The sequence below is a fragment of the Sphaerodactylus townsendi genome, linkage group LG05 (assembly GCF_021028975.2).
Source record: "Sphaerodactylus townsendi isolate TG3544 linkage group LG05, MPM_Stown_v2.3, whole genome shotgun sequence".
Taxonomy (NCBI): domain Eukaryota; kingdom Metazoa; phylum Chordata; class Lepidosauria; order Squamata; family Sphaerodactylidae; genus Sphaerodactylus; species Sphaerodactylus townsendi.
Window position 1 is genome coordinate 75259286 of NC_059429.1, and position 16685 is coordinate 75275970.

Genomic DNA, 16685 nt, shown 5'->3' on the forward strand with positions numbered 1-16685 from the left:
GAACAGTTATGCTGGGCGACAGCTAGCGGACGAGAGAGGACAAGAAATAATCCCTCTTTGTCCTCTTTGTCGCCATCTCATAGGCTTTCGTGAACATCCTATAAGATGTTCATGCAGCCTTGCCACGAGACTTCTTCCACACTTGCTCTAGATGTCTGAGATCCTGCTTCATTCAGTGCGGCTCCTCGGTATACTAGGGGGCCAGCTGAGAACGAGGGTGCAGAGGACGCCTGGGAGCAATCACCCCAATGGCATCAGAGAGCCTGGAATTCCAGTCCTCCACCTAATCATCAAGGGTGCCAGCGGGTTCAGGATCCCACAGAGCATTCAGGAATCCAAGAGGATCCATAAGTCTCCACGGGCGGGCATAAATCAGCCCGTCGCCTAGACAGTCACATAGGAGGTGGAAAATCGCCCCCCACACCCCTTCTCCTTCTTTCCAGGTCCATACACTGACTTCAAGACCTGGTGCAAAAAAAGTTGTTTGGTTGTGGGGGGGCAGCCCATATGGGAGGGGGTGCGGAAAACTCAGATTTTGCACCAGGCTGCATTTTCCCTAGAAACGTCTCTGGGTCTGCCTCTTGTGTACCCATCAAATGAATGTCTGGTGGGAGAGACAGGATCTTAAATCCCAGGCAGGATCATATAGACCAGGGGTAGGGAACCTGCGGCTCTCCAGATGTTCAGGAACTACAATTCCCATCAGCCCCTACCAGCATGGCCAATTGGCCATGCTGACAGAGGCTGATGGGAATTGTAGTTCCTGAACATCTGGAGAGCCGCAGGTTCCCTACCCCTGATATAGACAAAGATGGACCTTCAGATAACCTGGTCCCAAACTCATGGAGGGCTTTAAAGATCAAAAAGAGCACCTTGAATTGAGCTTGAGGGTGGATCTGTAGTCAGTGTAAGTGTTGTAATATTTTGGTCACATGCATCCAATAGCTAGCCCTGACCACCAGTCTAACCATAGTATGCTGCACTAGGTGGAGCCTCTGAATACTCTTCAGGGATAGTTCCAAGTACAGCTCAAACTAATTGTCCAGTCTGGGTTAACCAGGCATAGATCACCATTACTAGCTCTAACTAGCACAGGAATGAGCACACTCCCAAGCTGTGTACTTGACTTTTCAAGGGGAGCATAACCCCATCAAAGACAGGAAAAATCTTGAGCCCTAGGTATGCCTTTCTATTAACCCAGAAAAATTCTGTTTTGACAGGTTTAAGTTTCAGCTTGAGTGCCTCATCCAACCAATTACTGACTGCAAGCACAGTTTCAAAACATCAACAGTATCCTCAGAATTAGGCGTAAAATGAAGGTAGATATGGGTACCATCCGCATATTCATGACATCACAGCCCAAACCACGTGATGATCTCTCTCAGTGGCTTCACATAGATATTAAGAATTTTGCTCTTACTGCATTATATTTCTATGTAATACAATGTATTATACACTTACGTAATACAATATACAATATATACTTATATGATACAGTACATATAATATTTCATACAGTGTATTTATTGCATTGTCTAACATGTTATGTTTAATAATGCCTTTTTCACATTTCTGCAGTCTTTGGACTATTACATTGTTTATTTAATATCTCATCCTATGGATCGAATGGAGTTACATTACATAATCCACCTTGAGTCTGAGTGAGAAAAGCAGAATACAAATAAGATAAATAATAATAAATAAAAACATTTTCACCTGGTGCCTGAAGACCAAACACATAATTGCTGGCTTAATGATTATTGGGAGGAAATTCTGTGGGCGAGACACCAGAAAATAAAATGCTCTGCATGTGGTAGCCACTCAGCTCTGAAGGTGCAAACATACACAGCATGGTTTACAAAGAAGAATTTAAGAACTGGGATGGCTTGCATAGGAAAAAGTGGTCTTTCAGATACATTTACAGATTTATAAGATTACAGCCAGGACTTTGAATTGTGCCCAAAAGGAAACCAGCAGCCAGTAAGGTTTTTTTCATAGTGGTAAGATGTTCCCTTCTGTTTACAGTTAGCAGCTACTTTTTGGGGGACAGTTTTCAAAAGTAGCCCCTTGCATAGAGCACCACAGGAAAGTTATTGGGATGTTGTGAGAACATGGGTAACAGGCAGCATAGTAATGCTTTTCTCTGAAATAATTAAAACTGAGAAAACAACCAAGGCTAAACATAAAATTCACACTCACTCACACACACACCCCACACACAACATCAGCAGTGAATGGGGCAGGAATGGGCAGAAGCTATATCAACATTCTTGGCCTCAGACCAGGCTCCTAAATTCTAAGCAGAAGGGAGGGTTTCTAGCGATCTTCTTGCAGATTGTGGGATGTCAGTGCACTGTGGTGCCCCCACCCCTCCATCTTACATTTTCCCCACACTGCAATGCCTTCCTATCTCCAGAGTGTCTATTCTCTGTCCTTCTCCATCCTACTGAGAGACTGACTTAGACTCCTGGCTGCCTTGATGGCCTGTCTTGATTGGTGCTATAGGGCTTCAAGGCTCATCCTTGACCTCCCTGATGGCACTTGACATCTCTTCTAGACCCTTCTGGCATTTTGGAGGCTCCCCAATGACTTGAGGCACTGTGTCCTTGGGCTTCCTCTGAAGCCCCTCCCTGTTCCCATAACCCCTGGCCAGCTCGCAGATTGTCCCTGGCCATTCAGCCAGTCTCATGCCACTTGCTCCACTTGATCCGCAGCCAGACACAGGCTCCTCTTCAGGGCTTCTTCATAATTTCCTCCATCTTTTCCCCGCCCATTCTCCAGTTACACTATACCTTCCTGCCAGCATCTTCTCCTGGCCCTGCCATCCTGCCAGAATCCCTTCAGACCTTGCCCTGATGCCACCTGGGCCCCATGGGGGTACCCAGGCCACTATACCTCATCCACCTAGACAATCTACTGACTGTATCAAGTATTAATACTGCAGAAATTTGTGGCACTAAAATCATTACTGATGCAAGTGATAATCTGTGCTTGCAAATAAGCCACAGTATGCCCCAGATTGTTCCAAATTAGCTCAGGGGTTCAGATGAAGACGACTCATAACTACATTAAATACTGTTTGTGAAATGAACTTCTCCTGTAAATGAAAAGAGCTATCCTCTAGTCTAGAGAAAGAAAACACCTGCCATTCTTAAAGCACATAAATACAGCCACAGGTTCTCTCTCTCAAACAACACAATACAGAACTATACATGTTCTGTACAATTTAATGCACACATCATTTAATGCATGCATAACCAAGTCTGATGAGTGGTTTAACCATTACAATTTGTCTGACCCTCCCCTTTTGTGGAGTTTATTTTTACAGTTTTTAATGCTCTATCTTCTGATACCACAACTATCTCACATTGAGTATGAAGTGTTGCACGAATATAGAAGGTATACAGCTAGGTGAAATAGAATGCTGGACCACTGGTCTGATCTGGCAGGGTACTTTTTATGCTCTTAATCCCCATCCAGAATATTTACAACTGTAATAGACAGGAAGGGATTTGAGGAAGAGGGGTCAAGGATTATCATCAGATTTTGTTTTCAACCAACAGCACAAAAGAAAGCAAAGACAATAATGGGGTTAAACTCCCCTGAACACTCACCCCTCTGCCCATCAGTCCATTGTTGAAAGGAAGGCCAATAAAGCTGAAAGCTGCCTCCTGGATGAAATACGGATTCAGGATACGGATCTCATGGGGCTCTCTTGGAACCTGAGTGGCCACAGACTTCCAAAAGCCATCTGAGGCACTCTGTAGAAATGCAAAAGAACATCATTCAAGTCAGGTGCTACAATCCCACCTTCCCTTTGAGCCCACCAGCACTGCAATAAGCTTTTACAATATATTCCATCCCTGTGCTACCTTCAGTGATCCTTGTCAGGTCATATCTGCATTAGAATTAAAGACAAATTAACCTTATTCTGGAAAATGCCAGACATAAAGTTTGTGTGTGGGGGGGATACCCAAGAAAAATGAACACAATGGTCCCCAAGGGGGAGCTGCCACACGCTGGCAGTTGGAGCACATTGGGGCAAGAAATCTTGTCCCGACACACTTCTTTCCTGAGGTGCACTGAGAGAAGAAGCATGTTGGGGCAAGATTTCTTGCCCCGATGAACTTCCTTTTGCCTTGCCTGTGCTTCTCACTTTCTCTGCAGAAAACGAGAGCACTTCTGGCGCAAAGGGCAAGGGTGGGGCAGAGCCAGCTGTGGGTAATCAGCCAATAGCTGTTTTATTAGTGTCAAATCTTTTGACCAATCTATAACTGGGCTTAGACATATGCATATATTATATTTCTAGGACTACACATCTTGATTCTTATGGAGCATCTCATAACTGGGAAAACTGTGACATTTTACAGACCCCTCTCAAAAAAAGGGTGAGGAGAAAAAAGGGGGGGGGGAGTAGATACCTGCCAGTCATTTAAAATCGTCTGCTATCCCGTTTATAGCCATTTTGGACTAGTGTGGAGCAGCTCACTCTACACCAGCTCTTCCCATGGATGACATCGTATTGTTAAGATTTCCTAGACAGCAATACTGTGTCCATTAGTTGGAGGAGATGAGTACGATGTTATATTTATTGATGTTGTTATGTTGTGTACGATGTTTATTGATGTTGTTATTATGTTGTTGTGCACTGCCTTGTGCCTTTCGGGGGAGGGCAGTATATAAATTAAATATACCTATACTTACCTATAAAGAGGAAATAAACCCACGAACAAATTGTTCTCGAGAACCACATAAACTATACCACAACTTTGCCTCCACACAAGTAAGATGAATCTCAACTCAAACTCCACATAAAGAAAAAAGTTTTTTTAGCCCTAACTGTTCCTTAGACTGGCCATCAGGACACAAAATAAATTTCTGTAGTTCTCACAACAACTGCATAGACAGCCTGCCCTTTGCACCTAGGGACTGCAGGAAAAAACTGAATGTCTGAAGAATGAAACACCTCATAAATCCAGGGAAAGGGGAACTCTGACAGATGAGGAAACTGGTCTCTTAGCTCATGTCTAAAATGGATTATGTAGCTTTATTTACTGTAGCTCAGTCTCTGCTTCTTATGGTGCCTCTGGGAAAACCAACTATTTGATGTAAAAATCACAGCTGATGACAGATTAGTGGAGACAAATCTAGCAGTTCCAATTACAGAATCCTATTATGCCAAGTCCTGCAATATCTTGTCCAATTCTTTGTGCACGGTTTTCAAAAGTATTCAAGATTTGAACAGGAAGGTGAAAATATTACTGAACGTTACTGGGACATCTGGAAGCACAGAATATTATGCTCCTCTCTTCTGGGGAATCCTGTACTTCTAGGACCATGACAGCTTCAGAGATACTGAGACCATACTAATACTTCAGCACCATCATCTTCAGCAGACAAAACAGCTCCCACAGAGCTTTATGCAGTTTCCTACACAGAAAACAACAAGCTATATACAGCCTCTAAGTGGTAGCTTGGACTTGAAGGAAAGAAAAGGCAAAAATGTAAGGAATTAGTCATTTTGAAGACACATGTATAGGATTTTCTACAAATACCCAGCAGTTCTTTTTAGTTTTGCACTGCATGTCATCACTCTGGGAAAAGTGATACAAGAAGTGTTGACTAAGATGACTTGAAGGATACTGTCCCATTTCAAACCATGACAAGCTGTTGTGGGTTCACTATTACAAGATTAATGCCTAAAAATCATAAGAGTGTAGTGCAATTTCAAAGTAGATGAAACTTTTCTTCTCTATGTTTTTCTATCATGGCATTTACATACTGAATTAAATCTCTTTCTATATTCTCTTCCACCCAAACTCCAAGACTTAAATAAACTTTGTGTTGCAAACAAAACAATGAGAAAAGCCTCCTATAACTTTAAGCCGTGTTCAAAAGCTCAAGTTGTTAACCTTGAAGCATGTCAAAAAAACAAAACTCTGAAATGTTTGAATACTGCAGATGGGAGCAAAGAAAAGGTTAATAGACATTTTCTAAATACAAGCCAAGATTTATCTTATCTGTCTTCTAGCCAGCAACATCTGTGTGTAAGCCAGAACACTGAATGATAGGCAAACAATCTTCCTATACAGAAAGTGTGGGGAGGCTTGCCATAAGATTCTTTTAATACAACACTGCACAAACACAAGATACGTACCTCTGTGCCCAATACTCAAAAATAGCAGGATCTATGCATAGCATAGCACTCTTGCAAAAAATCAGCATTCAAAAGAGGCATTTGAAAACATGTGCAGTGCCTTACTGGTTTCTTCTGGTACTTCCTTAATAGAGGGAGGTTTTGGGTCATAAGGCATGCACTCCTGTACCTGGTTCAGGTGTCACCCTAGCTTTTCATCTTTGCAACTCCTGGAGGAGATCATGGCAAGCCTGCCAATGGGTGGGTCCAAGATGGGGCCTCTTGACTTGAGAGCCCTGTTGGATCAGGGGCCAGGGTTGGTGCTGACAAAGGTTCCCTTTGGGGGGCACTGAGAAATCTGACTTGCAGGCAGCATCTGCCAGGGCAGGGTTGTGGACAAGTCTGTTCTAATGAGCAAATTTGGGATGGTCCATGATGAAATTAGAACTTAAATCTGGACACTCTGCCTGTAGCAACTGTAGTTCAAAGAAAAGTTATATAAACTTAGGAAGGGCATCTTATGTGTTCTGCTTTGTCTCGCTAGGATCAAGCAACATATTTCTTTTATTTACCCCCTACTGGATTTAGAGTTACCCCTCTGCTTCTGGGTTATCAAAGACTACTCTTCTAACAACTGGTCAGGCAGATGTTTGTACTTATTTGCTACTGGAGACATTCAATGGAAGCGTTTTGTTTCATGTTTTGACTCTGTCACATTTGGAATCAGGAAAACACCTTCCTGACTGAACAAAACTTTGGGCACACCAGGGTTTGGTGTGTGAGAGAGAGATGATATACCTGGAGCAGGACAGGGGTGCGACTGGAGGGAAATGGCATTCTAGTCCATTCTAATCCTTTCATTCTCTTTACGTCCAGCTCTACTATCCAAATGTGCTATCGCATTCTAGGCTTCATAAATGCAGGCATTCTGTTCTTTACATTGGGTTCCAATTCAAACTGTGGTTTTGTTCTACAATTCCTTGCTGCCTAACTATAAAGCCCAGCTCTACCACTATGCAAACCACAGACAGACAGCTCCTTAGCCACTAACCCCTGAAAGCTTTAGCAGCTGGTCGCAATGTATTCTCCCAGCTGCTGTGTTCTGCTGGGGTAGCCACTATTATGTCTAATAGTCTGATTAGAGACAGATGCTTAGAGAAATTTCTAAAGCTGTTCGTTCCTCTGGGGGTACCTGCCCTTCTTTTGATTGAGCAGACAAACAAGGCCGTTAACAAATGCCAGGTACTAGTGAATACCACACAGGATGGGATGAGAGAACATTTGCATCAAACAGAAGTTGCAATAAAGTGCAACCCTGCCTCACATCTGGCATCAGAGTCTTTTTATGATTGTGAATCTGTTGATGGAAACTGGTTCAATGAAACAGCTCATAGCCTGGAACCAGAAGATCAATCAAGGTGTACTAATAGAATCCACAATATCATAGAAGCCTGGCCGATGGCTAGGGAAGAATCCTTAACGTTCAAGTTTTATACTTATAAATCTCTGTGACTTTCATAGACAACATTACTATTACCCCACCTATATCCTTTTCAACAAAAGAACTAAGTGGAATTGTAACTTCATTCACCTCGTACTGGATCATCTTTGTTTCAGAATGCTCCACTTGGGTCCTAGTGCCTACATACCCACCTTGTTCAAAGCTATGGCAAGGGAAAGTAACCTAAGATGGCATCTATCTTATGAGGGTAGAAAATAAAATATGGAAGTCTTGCAACACTATATAATAAGTACTCTCTTAGGAGAATAAAAATGTAAATACCCTGCAGAAACTGACCAAGAGATCAATCCAGACCAACATTCTGTTCTACATGGTCACCATATGCCCCAGAAGCAGAGCTGTATCCATGTAAGCCCATTGACTACACTTAGAAGACTGTAAGACAGGATGACCCTGAAAATATATCATGTAAAATGGTTCACCTGTTTCTTAATGCAAAGAACTCCAAAGATTGGTGTTAGGCCACCCTTTTCCTCCACCCTAATTCTATCCTTAATAATGGTTTTCACCTATTTACTCAGAACAGATTTTAGCCTAACTATCCTGTAATTTTGGAGCCGCCCCCTTTACTATTATTCTCCGCACTTATTGGACGCTTAGTTAATTCCTTAAGTTAAGGTAATCAGACATGGATAAATGTTGCCAAGGAAAGCAGCCAACAGAAAATTTGACACATATGTTATGGGTATATCTAACTATCATGCTATTTTGGTTAGAAATGAATAGAAGGAATTAATTTTACACTATAAAGCTCACTGGATATTATTCCAATTACTGCAATATTAAAATACATTAAGTCTTCCTGGAATCTGTTGAAAGGACAGAGGCTCTAGCCCTTATGAGCCTTGATAATAACTAAATAAACAGTAGAAAGCTATGCCATATGTGCAATATGGATTGAAGAAATATTAGACACTGCAGTCAAAGAAGGAGCTGCCAATAATAGACAAGCAGCAAACATGAAATATCATGACATTTGATTTCAATGTGTGGATTTATTTGGATATTAACATGTGTGTATCTTAGGCTGTGCGGGCATTTCAGGTCTGAGCTTGAAACTTTGGAATAGACTCTAAATGGCAATAAGACAACCCCCTTTTCACCTGCTTCATGTTGTGTCAGGGCTTATTTAAATAGAGATGGTTAAAGTTTACTGGCAAGGTGCTAACTGACGAAGCAAGCATGAAGGTGGTGGTAGTGTTGGACAAGTGCAGAGCCAGGGTGGGCAAATCTCAAGTTTGGTAGGTCATTTACTGATGGCAACTCCCATCAGAGTTACTTTGTCTATTTGAAAATACATAGAAATGTGTACCTTTGTCTAATTATTTTTTTAAGTTATAAAATGCTTTTTAAAGTTTAATCTGAAAATTGACCTTGACCTCGACAGCCCAGGCTAGCCTGAGCTCATCAGATCTCAGAAGTAGAGTCGAGTCATCCCTGGTTAGTATTTGGATAGGAGACCACTAGGCAGAGGCAGGCAATTGCAAACCATCCATTTGTGTCTTGCCTTGAAAATCCAATGAGATTGCCATGAGGCAGAACCTCCCAAGCAAGTGTGGCCCCCTCCCTTCCTCCTCCCCGGCTGCTTCCAGCCACAGTCCTCTGGCACGAAGCAGCAAATGCACCGCCTTGTAATCTTTGCAGCAGAGGGAGTGCATGGAGGACACCAGAGTGAGCCATTCCCCTTTTGTCTGCCTCTCCCCCACCCTTTTCTTCCCTTCTCGGGAAGGGCCATAACAACAAGCCCAGGCAAAGCCCCAGCAAGGAGCGATAGCCAGAATTTACCCGCAACCCCATGGTGCAGCCACTTTCCTGCGCACGTGGCGAGGTGAGGGTCTCTCTCCCCACTTGCCTTGCCCATGAGCAGATTCCCAAGTCTCCCGCTGCTGCGCTCCCACCAGCGCTCTCTCCCCCAACCCAGTTGTTCTGGCCTTCCTCCTTGCCCGCCATTTCAGGCTTGGCTTTTTGCGACCACAGGAGGGCTGTGAGAGATTTGCTTCCAGCCCTCCCCAGTGCTCTTGGGTGGGGGGAAGGAGGAGGGATGTGGGGGCGGCCTCTGCTAGGTCTGGCGGGTGAGATGGGAAGGAGGAGGGGTGTGGGGGGCAATTTTCCGACCTCATGTGACCCCCAATGGTGTCCACCCAGGATGCAGGTTCCCACCCTGGCCCATGATAGCTATGCGACTGCCTTCCTCCCATTACCTACTGCTCTATACATCTACCAGAAATATTAAGAGGGGGATTGGCTCCAGGAGATGAGGAATTCACCCAGCTCTCTGCTCAGGCAGGAGAGAAATTCTCCCCTCTCCCAGCAACATCAGCGGAGGAATCTGGTTTGATGTGAGGTGGTCCATTGGTGTCCTACATATTCCTCCCGTCAAGGTGGTGGAAGCCTACAGAAGTATTATGGAGTAAGAGTATTTCCCTCTTTGACTGCCAAAACTGAATACAGGTTCCGATGAGTGTGTTAAAAATACATAAATTTTCTATGATTACTTCCACGTTGTCTGGATTGTTAGGTTAAGGTAAAACTGGATTAGGTTTACAATTTGTTTGGATGAAGTTGATTCCCAAATTAATATTATGCCTACACACCCTGTTTCTGGATGATCTCATGAAATCCTATAGCTTTCAGTATCACCCGTAACCTGATGAAATTCAGTTCAGTCTTTAAACACCTTAACTTTCTCCTACCACGTCTTCAATTGCCTGTCTGATATTATCATTTGGGTGTCTCACTGCTTTCTCAAATTCAATTATCTATATGTAAGCATATTTGCAAGGAACACAGAATTTTCCATGTTGCATTCTGCATCTTTCCCACCCCTGGGAACAACACTCCCAGAGTTATGGGGCCTATGTGGAAGAACAGCTTCATGAACTGGGAGCTGGAGTGGGGAGGGAGAAGGGGGTGAAATTGCTCCTCTTCTGTAAAAACAGCTCTACTGAGGGAGCCCCCTTGTCCCAGCTCACTTCACCACTCCAATTTAGGCAGCGATTTATCTGCGCAGGTCTTGCTGTTAGATACATCGCTGATTCTGACCTACATTACTCACTCTTGTAAGTGGACAGTTGTGGGCATAGCACGCCACTTGGATTCTTGGGAATCATGCCTGTGCCAGGATGGGCTCCAGGAGAAAACAATCCGGCCAGTCTTGAGCCAGAGGAGATCAGAGAGAGACGACTGGAGACAATCCTGATGTGAGAATTCTGAGCTTTGTTACTGAGCCTTGCCCAAACCGAAGTGGTGCCACTTTTCATTCTTCAGGCCTGATTGTGCTTGCACTGTTCTTTCCATGTAAAAGGTCGGCTTCAATATTAACAAGGCACATTGCCATCAACTACACACATTTGATCTATCAGCAAAGATACTGACATGATTGGGTAATAATAATATTCATAATTTTAATAAGAACCTTCTCAGGTACTAGAAAGGGCCAGAAGGAGTTAATGGCAAAGACAGACCAGGCTAATGCTAACCTTGAGATATATTAGTTGAACAGGAGCATTCTGGAAGGAAGACGATCTTTAGGACTGCCCAGGGAAGGTATCTGCCCATCCCCGAGATGACCCTAAACAATGATCTGTTAGGGGTGGCAGAGTTAGAATTAAGGGTCTTTACTCCAGCACACAGCCCAACAGAGAAGTGGGTAGGAAGGTCCTCTCCCAATATCTGCATCTCTCCAAGCTAGGTAACATACAGGTGAAATTCCTATGTTCTGTGATTAATGTCAGCATGAATGAAATCCTGAACTAAAGTCTCAGGAGTATGAGTGGGCTCACTGGGGTGTGAGTGGGATGCCTGCTGGGCATGGTGGGAGAATGCTGTGAATGAGTGTTGTCAGTTGTAGTACTATTCTTATGCAATCAATTCACTTTGCACTTTCTTACACCCACATTAATGCTTTAAAATGGGGAAGAAGGAGACGGAACATAATTTCATCAGGCAAGGGTTGTTGTTTTTTCAGTACTATAAGCACTGGTTCACAAGTCTTTGTTGGTTGTGGATGTCAGGCATGCTGCCAATTCTTGATAGTTGAAACCAGAGACTGGGAACAAACAGGACCAACATAGGTAAAAAAAACAACTGTGCCCAATCCCTACCCAGTTCATTTCAAGGTAGCTCCTTTGGAGTTACCTCAGTGCTACAGCAGCTAAGGTAGATGTTTGAAAAACTACAATCTGGAAAAGGCCACATTCTTGTGAATGAGTCCAAACTTCAATGTTCTAAAGATGCAGACATTACAAAGACTAAATCATGACTGAAATTACAGAATGAATGTTAAACCTTACTCGAAAGAACTAAAACAGGTAATTTAGAGTACAATCCTACGAGCAATGCGCTCCTGGAGCTGACTGAATTTTATGCTGGCATTTCAGCATGTTATGTTGGCATAAGGGCCAATTACACCGGCACAGGACCCCAGAACCACTTTTGGGCACCAGTGCAGCCACGCTGGAAACCTCCCATACCTGGGAGTCAATACCCCCAAGTAACACATGGTTAGTACCACCTGTATGCAGAAAACAAAATTAGAATGGTTGGTGGACCAATAAGAGAAGCAAAGGAGGGTTTTTGAACTTCATACTCCAGAAGCTGGAATGTGAAAAAGTACAAACAATAATTAAGGGGAATGCAAACCTGATCAAAAGTTTCAAGGGTCCAGAGGAAAGCAATTAGGCTTTGGTACAATTGCTAAGATGCCTGAAATTGAGATAGGACAGCAGAAACATAGACCCTGCAATGCTCCAGTTCACCAGATTTCATCACGCACCCCACCCAAATAGGAATGTGGTTATTCAATACCTGACAGTGTTGCACAAGTAACAGGTAGTAGGATTAATGTGATGACAAATGATACTGCTTTCCAAATATAGTTTAAACTTAAATGAAGCATTCCTAATGATACCTTTCCTAATCTGCATCATATAGTCTATCTGAACTTCTGTTATTATAGATTTAAATAGCTTCCAAGACTTAAAAAGATTAGGCCACCTTCCTTCTTCCAAAATATCAATACAGTTGATGGGTAGTATATATAGGACAACCATAAGAAAATTCTTCTTCACACAATAAGTAATTATGGAACTGCTACAGTGTGCAATGATGATAATTAGAACAGGTGGCTTTAAAAAGGGATTAGACAAGTTCTTGGAGGACAGATTCATCATTGCTTATTTGCCACGATGCTTAAATGAAACTTCTATATTCAGGTGCACCATTTCACTGACTACTTGGTGGGATCTGTGCACCTGCTTGTGGACCTTCTGGAACATCTGGCTCATCACTGTGGAAAACAGAACACCAGATAGCATGGCTATTGGTGTGATCCAGAAGGACACTTATGTTATTACCTGCAATCTGGTTTATTCAGACACTTGTGTAGAGTCCTTAAAGATTGCTTCAATCTGAATACCATCTGTAGAGCCCATTCTTTATGAAACAGTTTCACCCACAGATAGTTTTATTAACACGGAAGATAAAGGTAAGCACTGAAATAGGTGTATCAACAGTGCTCTAAAGCAGGAATGCCAGTTTGTATTTGGTGTGTGTGTTTAAATAATATCCCCAACTACCTGTGCATTCCTGTGGCTAGTTTCGGGAAATTCCTGCTTTATGTTTACAGAAATGCATATTGTGAACTTGTGGAACAAAAATAACAAGCTTACTAAATTTCAAACTTTGTTTAATGTGGGGGGTTTACTATGTTAAACTGAGGAAGTCTCACCAAATGCCATTCTGTATGAAGCTATTGGAACAACTTTGGCAGTTTGGTTTGTTGGACTGCATTTGCACTGCAAAGGCAAACTGAATGGGTTACAGAATTGATTATTACATTTAGCTTTGTTACACTAATACATAGAAAACTAACTTCACTAGCTTCTATGGAACCTCCTTTACAGTTCTAGTAGTACAACTGAGAATTAAATAAACAATGCAAACCTAAAACCACAATTTATGCCACTTTAAAGGGAAGAGAAATTGCAAGAAGGAAGTTGTCTGAAGATTAACTGCTAAACAAACGAGAGCTGGAGGCATGTTTTACATAGATGAGAAACAAAAATGTATTTAAAAATAAACCTACGTATATCCTGATTAATATATGCCTGGAAGTGCCACTACCTGTGTGTAGAAAAGCCTCAGGATGCAGGCTCTGTGAAGGGTTACACTGTATTGATAGCAGTTCCATAGGTTCAAGGTTAACTTCTGATAGATGTATTTTGATTAACTTTCTAAAGAAGTTTCTTATACTTTTTCTTAATCAAGACATCAACAAATGTTCTTGGGATATCTTTGGCCTTTGTATTTTATAAATACTTCCATAATAAATTAGGAAAGAGAATATATGTAACAATTCAAACTACATATAAAATGCAAGGGCTCTCTTCTCCTTAAATTCCATTTTATGGCTAATTTATGTTACAGTCCACAGATCTGGCAGCAGCTGTGCAATGGCTGTATATACACCTATCTATTGAAGAGACAGTCAGTACTGTCAGGGTCTGATTCTGAAAATCCACACTACCCAAATGGTTATTCATGAGACCCAGAGATTCATAGGTCCAGGTGTGGAAGCAGCTACCCTGCCAAAAGAGCCCCATGTGAACCAATCTTTTGCTCACATAATTTCCAGTCTTGTTATAGATGTGGCTATGTGTTAAATACCATCAAGTCACTTCCAACTTCTCCAACTCTATGAATTAATGACCTCTAAAACATCCTGTCATTAACAGGCTTGCTCAGGTCTTGCAAACTGAGTTGTGGCTTCTTTGATTAAGTCAATCCATCTCTTATTGCACAGGTGTCAAACTCGCAGCCCTCCAGAAGTTGTGGACTACAGTATCCATCATCCCCAGCCAGCATCATGCTGGCAGGGGATTATGGGAACTGTAGTCCATAAAATCTGGAGGGCCACGAGTTTGACATCGATGTAAATTATTGGGTCCATCTCTTTCCCCCCAACCTTTAACTTTTTAAAGGATTGTGTCTTTTCCAGTGAGTCTTGTCTTCTTTTAATGTGACCAATGTACAATAGTCTCAGTTTGGTCATTTTAGCTTCTAGGGAGAGTTCAGGATTGATTTGATCTACAACCCACTTATTTATCTTTTTGGCTGGGTATGATATCTGTAAAATTCTCCTGTTTCAAATGACTTGCTATAGATATCCTTGAGTGGAAATCTGTGTTTTCTGCAGATTACCCTTGTTGCACAGAAGCAATAGCTACATTTTTTCTAACACTTTTACAATTACACTGCAATCCACAGCCCAAGGCAGCCAGAGATGGTGCAGGTAGTATGCCGCCCTGCTGTCTCCAGAGGGCCTTCTAGTGGAATGGAGAGGGAGAAAGTACAGATAAAAGCTCCCCATCACTGAAAACCCTCCAGAGGGCTCAATGGACCTATGCCATCCAATTGTTTTCATGATTTCTGGATTTCATGGTAGCAGAAGCAGCCGCTCTTCAGTCAATAGCAAATAAAACATCAAACAGTCTAAAGGCAAGAGATGTCTGATTCTAATTCAGCCCTCTACTTCTAGAGATTAAGCAGCTTGATGTCTTCAAAAGCATAGTAGTCAGATGCAATGAAATACTCTAGAAGGAACCTAACTGCTTTTTTCTTAGCAAGAGTTATTAGGCAGGCTCTGTAGCTGCACCATTTTGCTATCTGTATTACAGCTCACTCTATCCTCTGAAGAAATATGAAAGGAAGAGAAGCCAAGTGTAACTATTAGGTATCTCAGGACTTGATCTAGCTATCCATTTTTGTACAGCACCTTCCTAGTAGATTGTATCTCCTAGGAAGGATAGCTAGACTTCTCCCTCCAAACATGTAGGAAATCAGTTATCAGCAATCAATCAATCAGTTTTTAAATTGCAGCTAAAGCATATGTTAATTATCATACTTATGCCACTTTTTTATCAACTAATATAAGTGGTATTTTGTACTGTACTTTTTATGTTAATTCTGATTTTCCTTGCCTGCAACACTAAATGGCTAACACAGAATGGCAGAAATAGAATAATAAATCAGGATTTGGAAGTCTTGCTCCCAAAACAATGAAGCACAGTATTACAGATCTCATTTCTGATGTCTCACTACAATCTATTTTTCAATTTCCTGTCACACTTAGCACCATTTGAAAACAGATGTGCGGGTCAAGCTAGGTTTCATACTTGAAATGCAGAATGCTACCTGGAACAAGACTACCAACCTTCATTCCAATGATTCAGTTTTAGACGTTGCATTATGCTGTGTCCTGCATTTTCCTCCCCCTCTCCCAACTTGAAAACAACTACTGGAGTTCAACTGGCATTCAAACTTGAAGCATATAATTGTGCCTAAGCATGTTTATCAAATTTCATTCTGATCTTTCAATGTTCAACTAAGTTATCACATTACAACAAAATAAACTTAAAACAAATGAAATGCAGAATAAACAATGTGGCTGCCCTATTCAGTCAATAACAAAACAGGTGTGTTCCTTTTAGCTTGCACAGTTAAGGAAAAGAGTTATGTGCTTTTTAATAAGCTGTGCATTCAGGGGTAGAGTCTAGAATATCTTTAAAGGAGCTAGCCTCCCTTCTCACCGCCTGCAGTGGCTAAAGGCCAGAACTGAGAGACAGAATAAACTTACAAATAAATATAAATTGGTTATCAAATGGAAATGAAGACAAAGCAGGAAAAACCAGTGTCTTGGAATTAGACATCAGATGTATGGATGTGAAAGTTGAGCAATGAAGAACACTGACAGGGAAAAAAGATTAATTTGAAATGCTGGAAAAGAGTTTTTTTGGATCAAATCAAGCCTGAATTCTCCCAAGAAGTTGAAATGATCCAACTGAGATTATCATACCTTGGTCAAATCATATGAGGACAAGACTCATTGGAAAAGACAATGATGCTAGAAAAAGCTGAAGACAGTAGGAAAATAAGACCCAAAATAAGACAGAGTGATTCAATAAGGGAAGTCACCACCTTCAGTCTGGAAAACCTGAGCAAGGCTGTTAAGTATAGTTCAGAAGTCAT

General features: G+C 41.9%; 1 protein-coding gene across 5 annotated transcripts in view; it reads right to left on the reverse strand.

Moving 5' to 3' along the window:
- Nucleotides 1-16685, reverse strand: part of ST3GAL3 (ST3 beta-galactoside alpha-2,3-sialyltransferase 3) — a 247227-nt gene that overhangs the window by 75145 nt on the left and 155397 nt on the right. For all 5 annotated transcript variants that reach the window (XM_048498760.1, XM_048498758.1, XM_048498759.1 and 2 more), the window contains one exon: nt 3615-3761. In XM_048498760.1, the coding sequence (XP_048354717.1) occupies nt 3615-3761 (147 nt within the window). The remainder of the gene's footprint in view (nt 1-3614; nt 3762-16685) is intronic.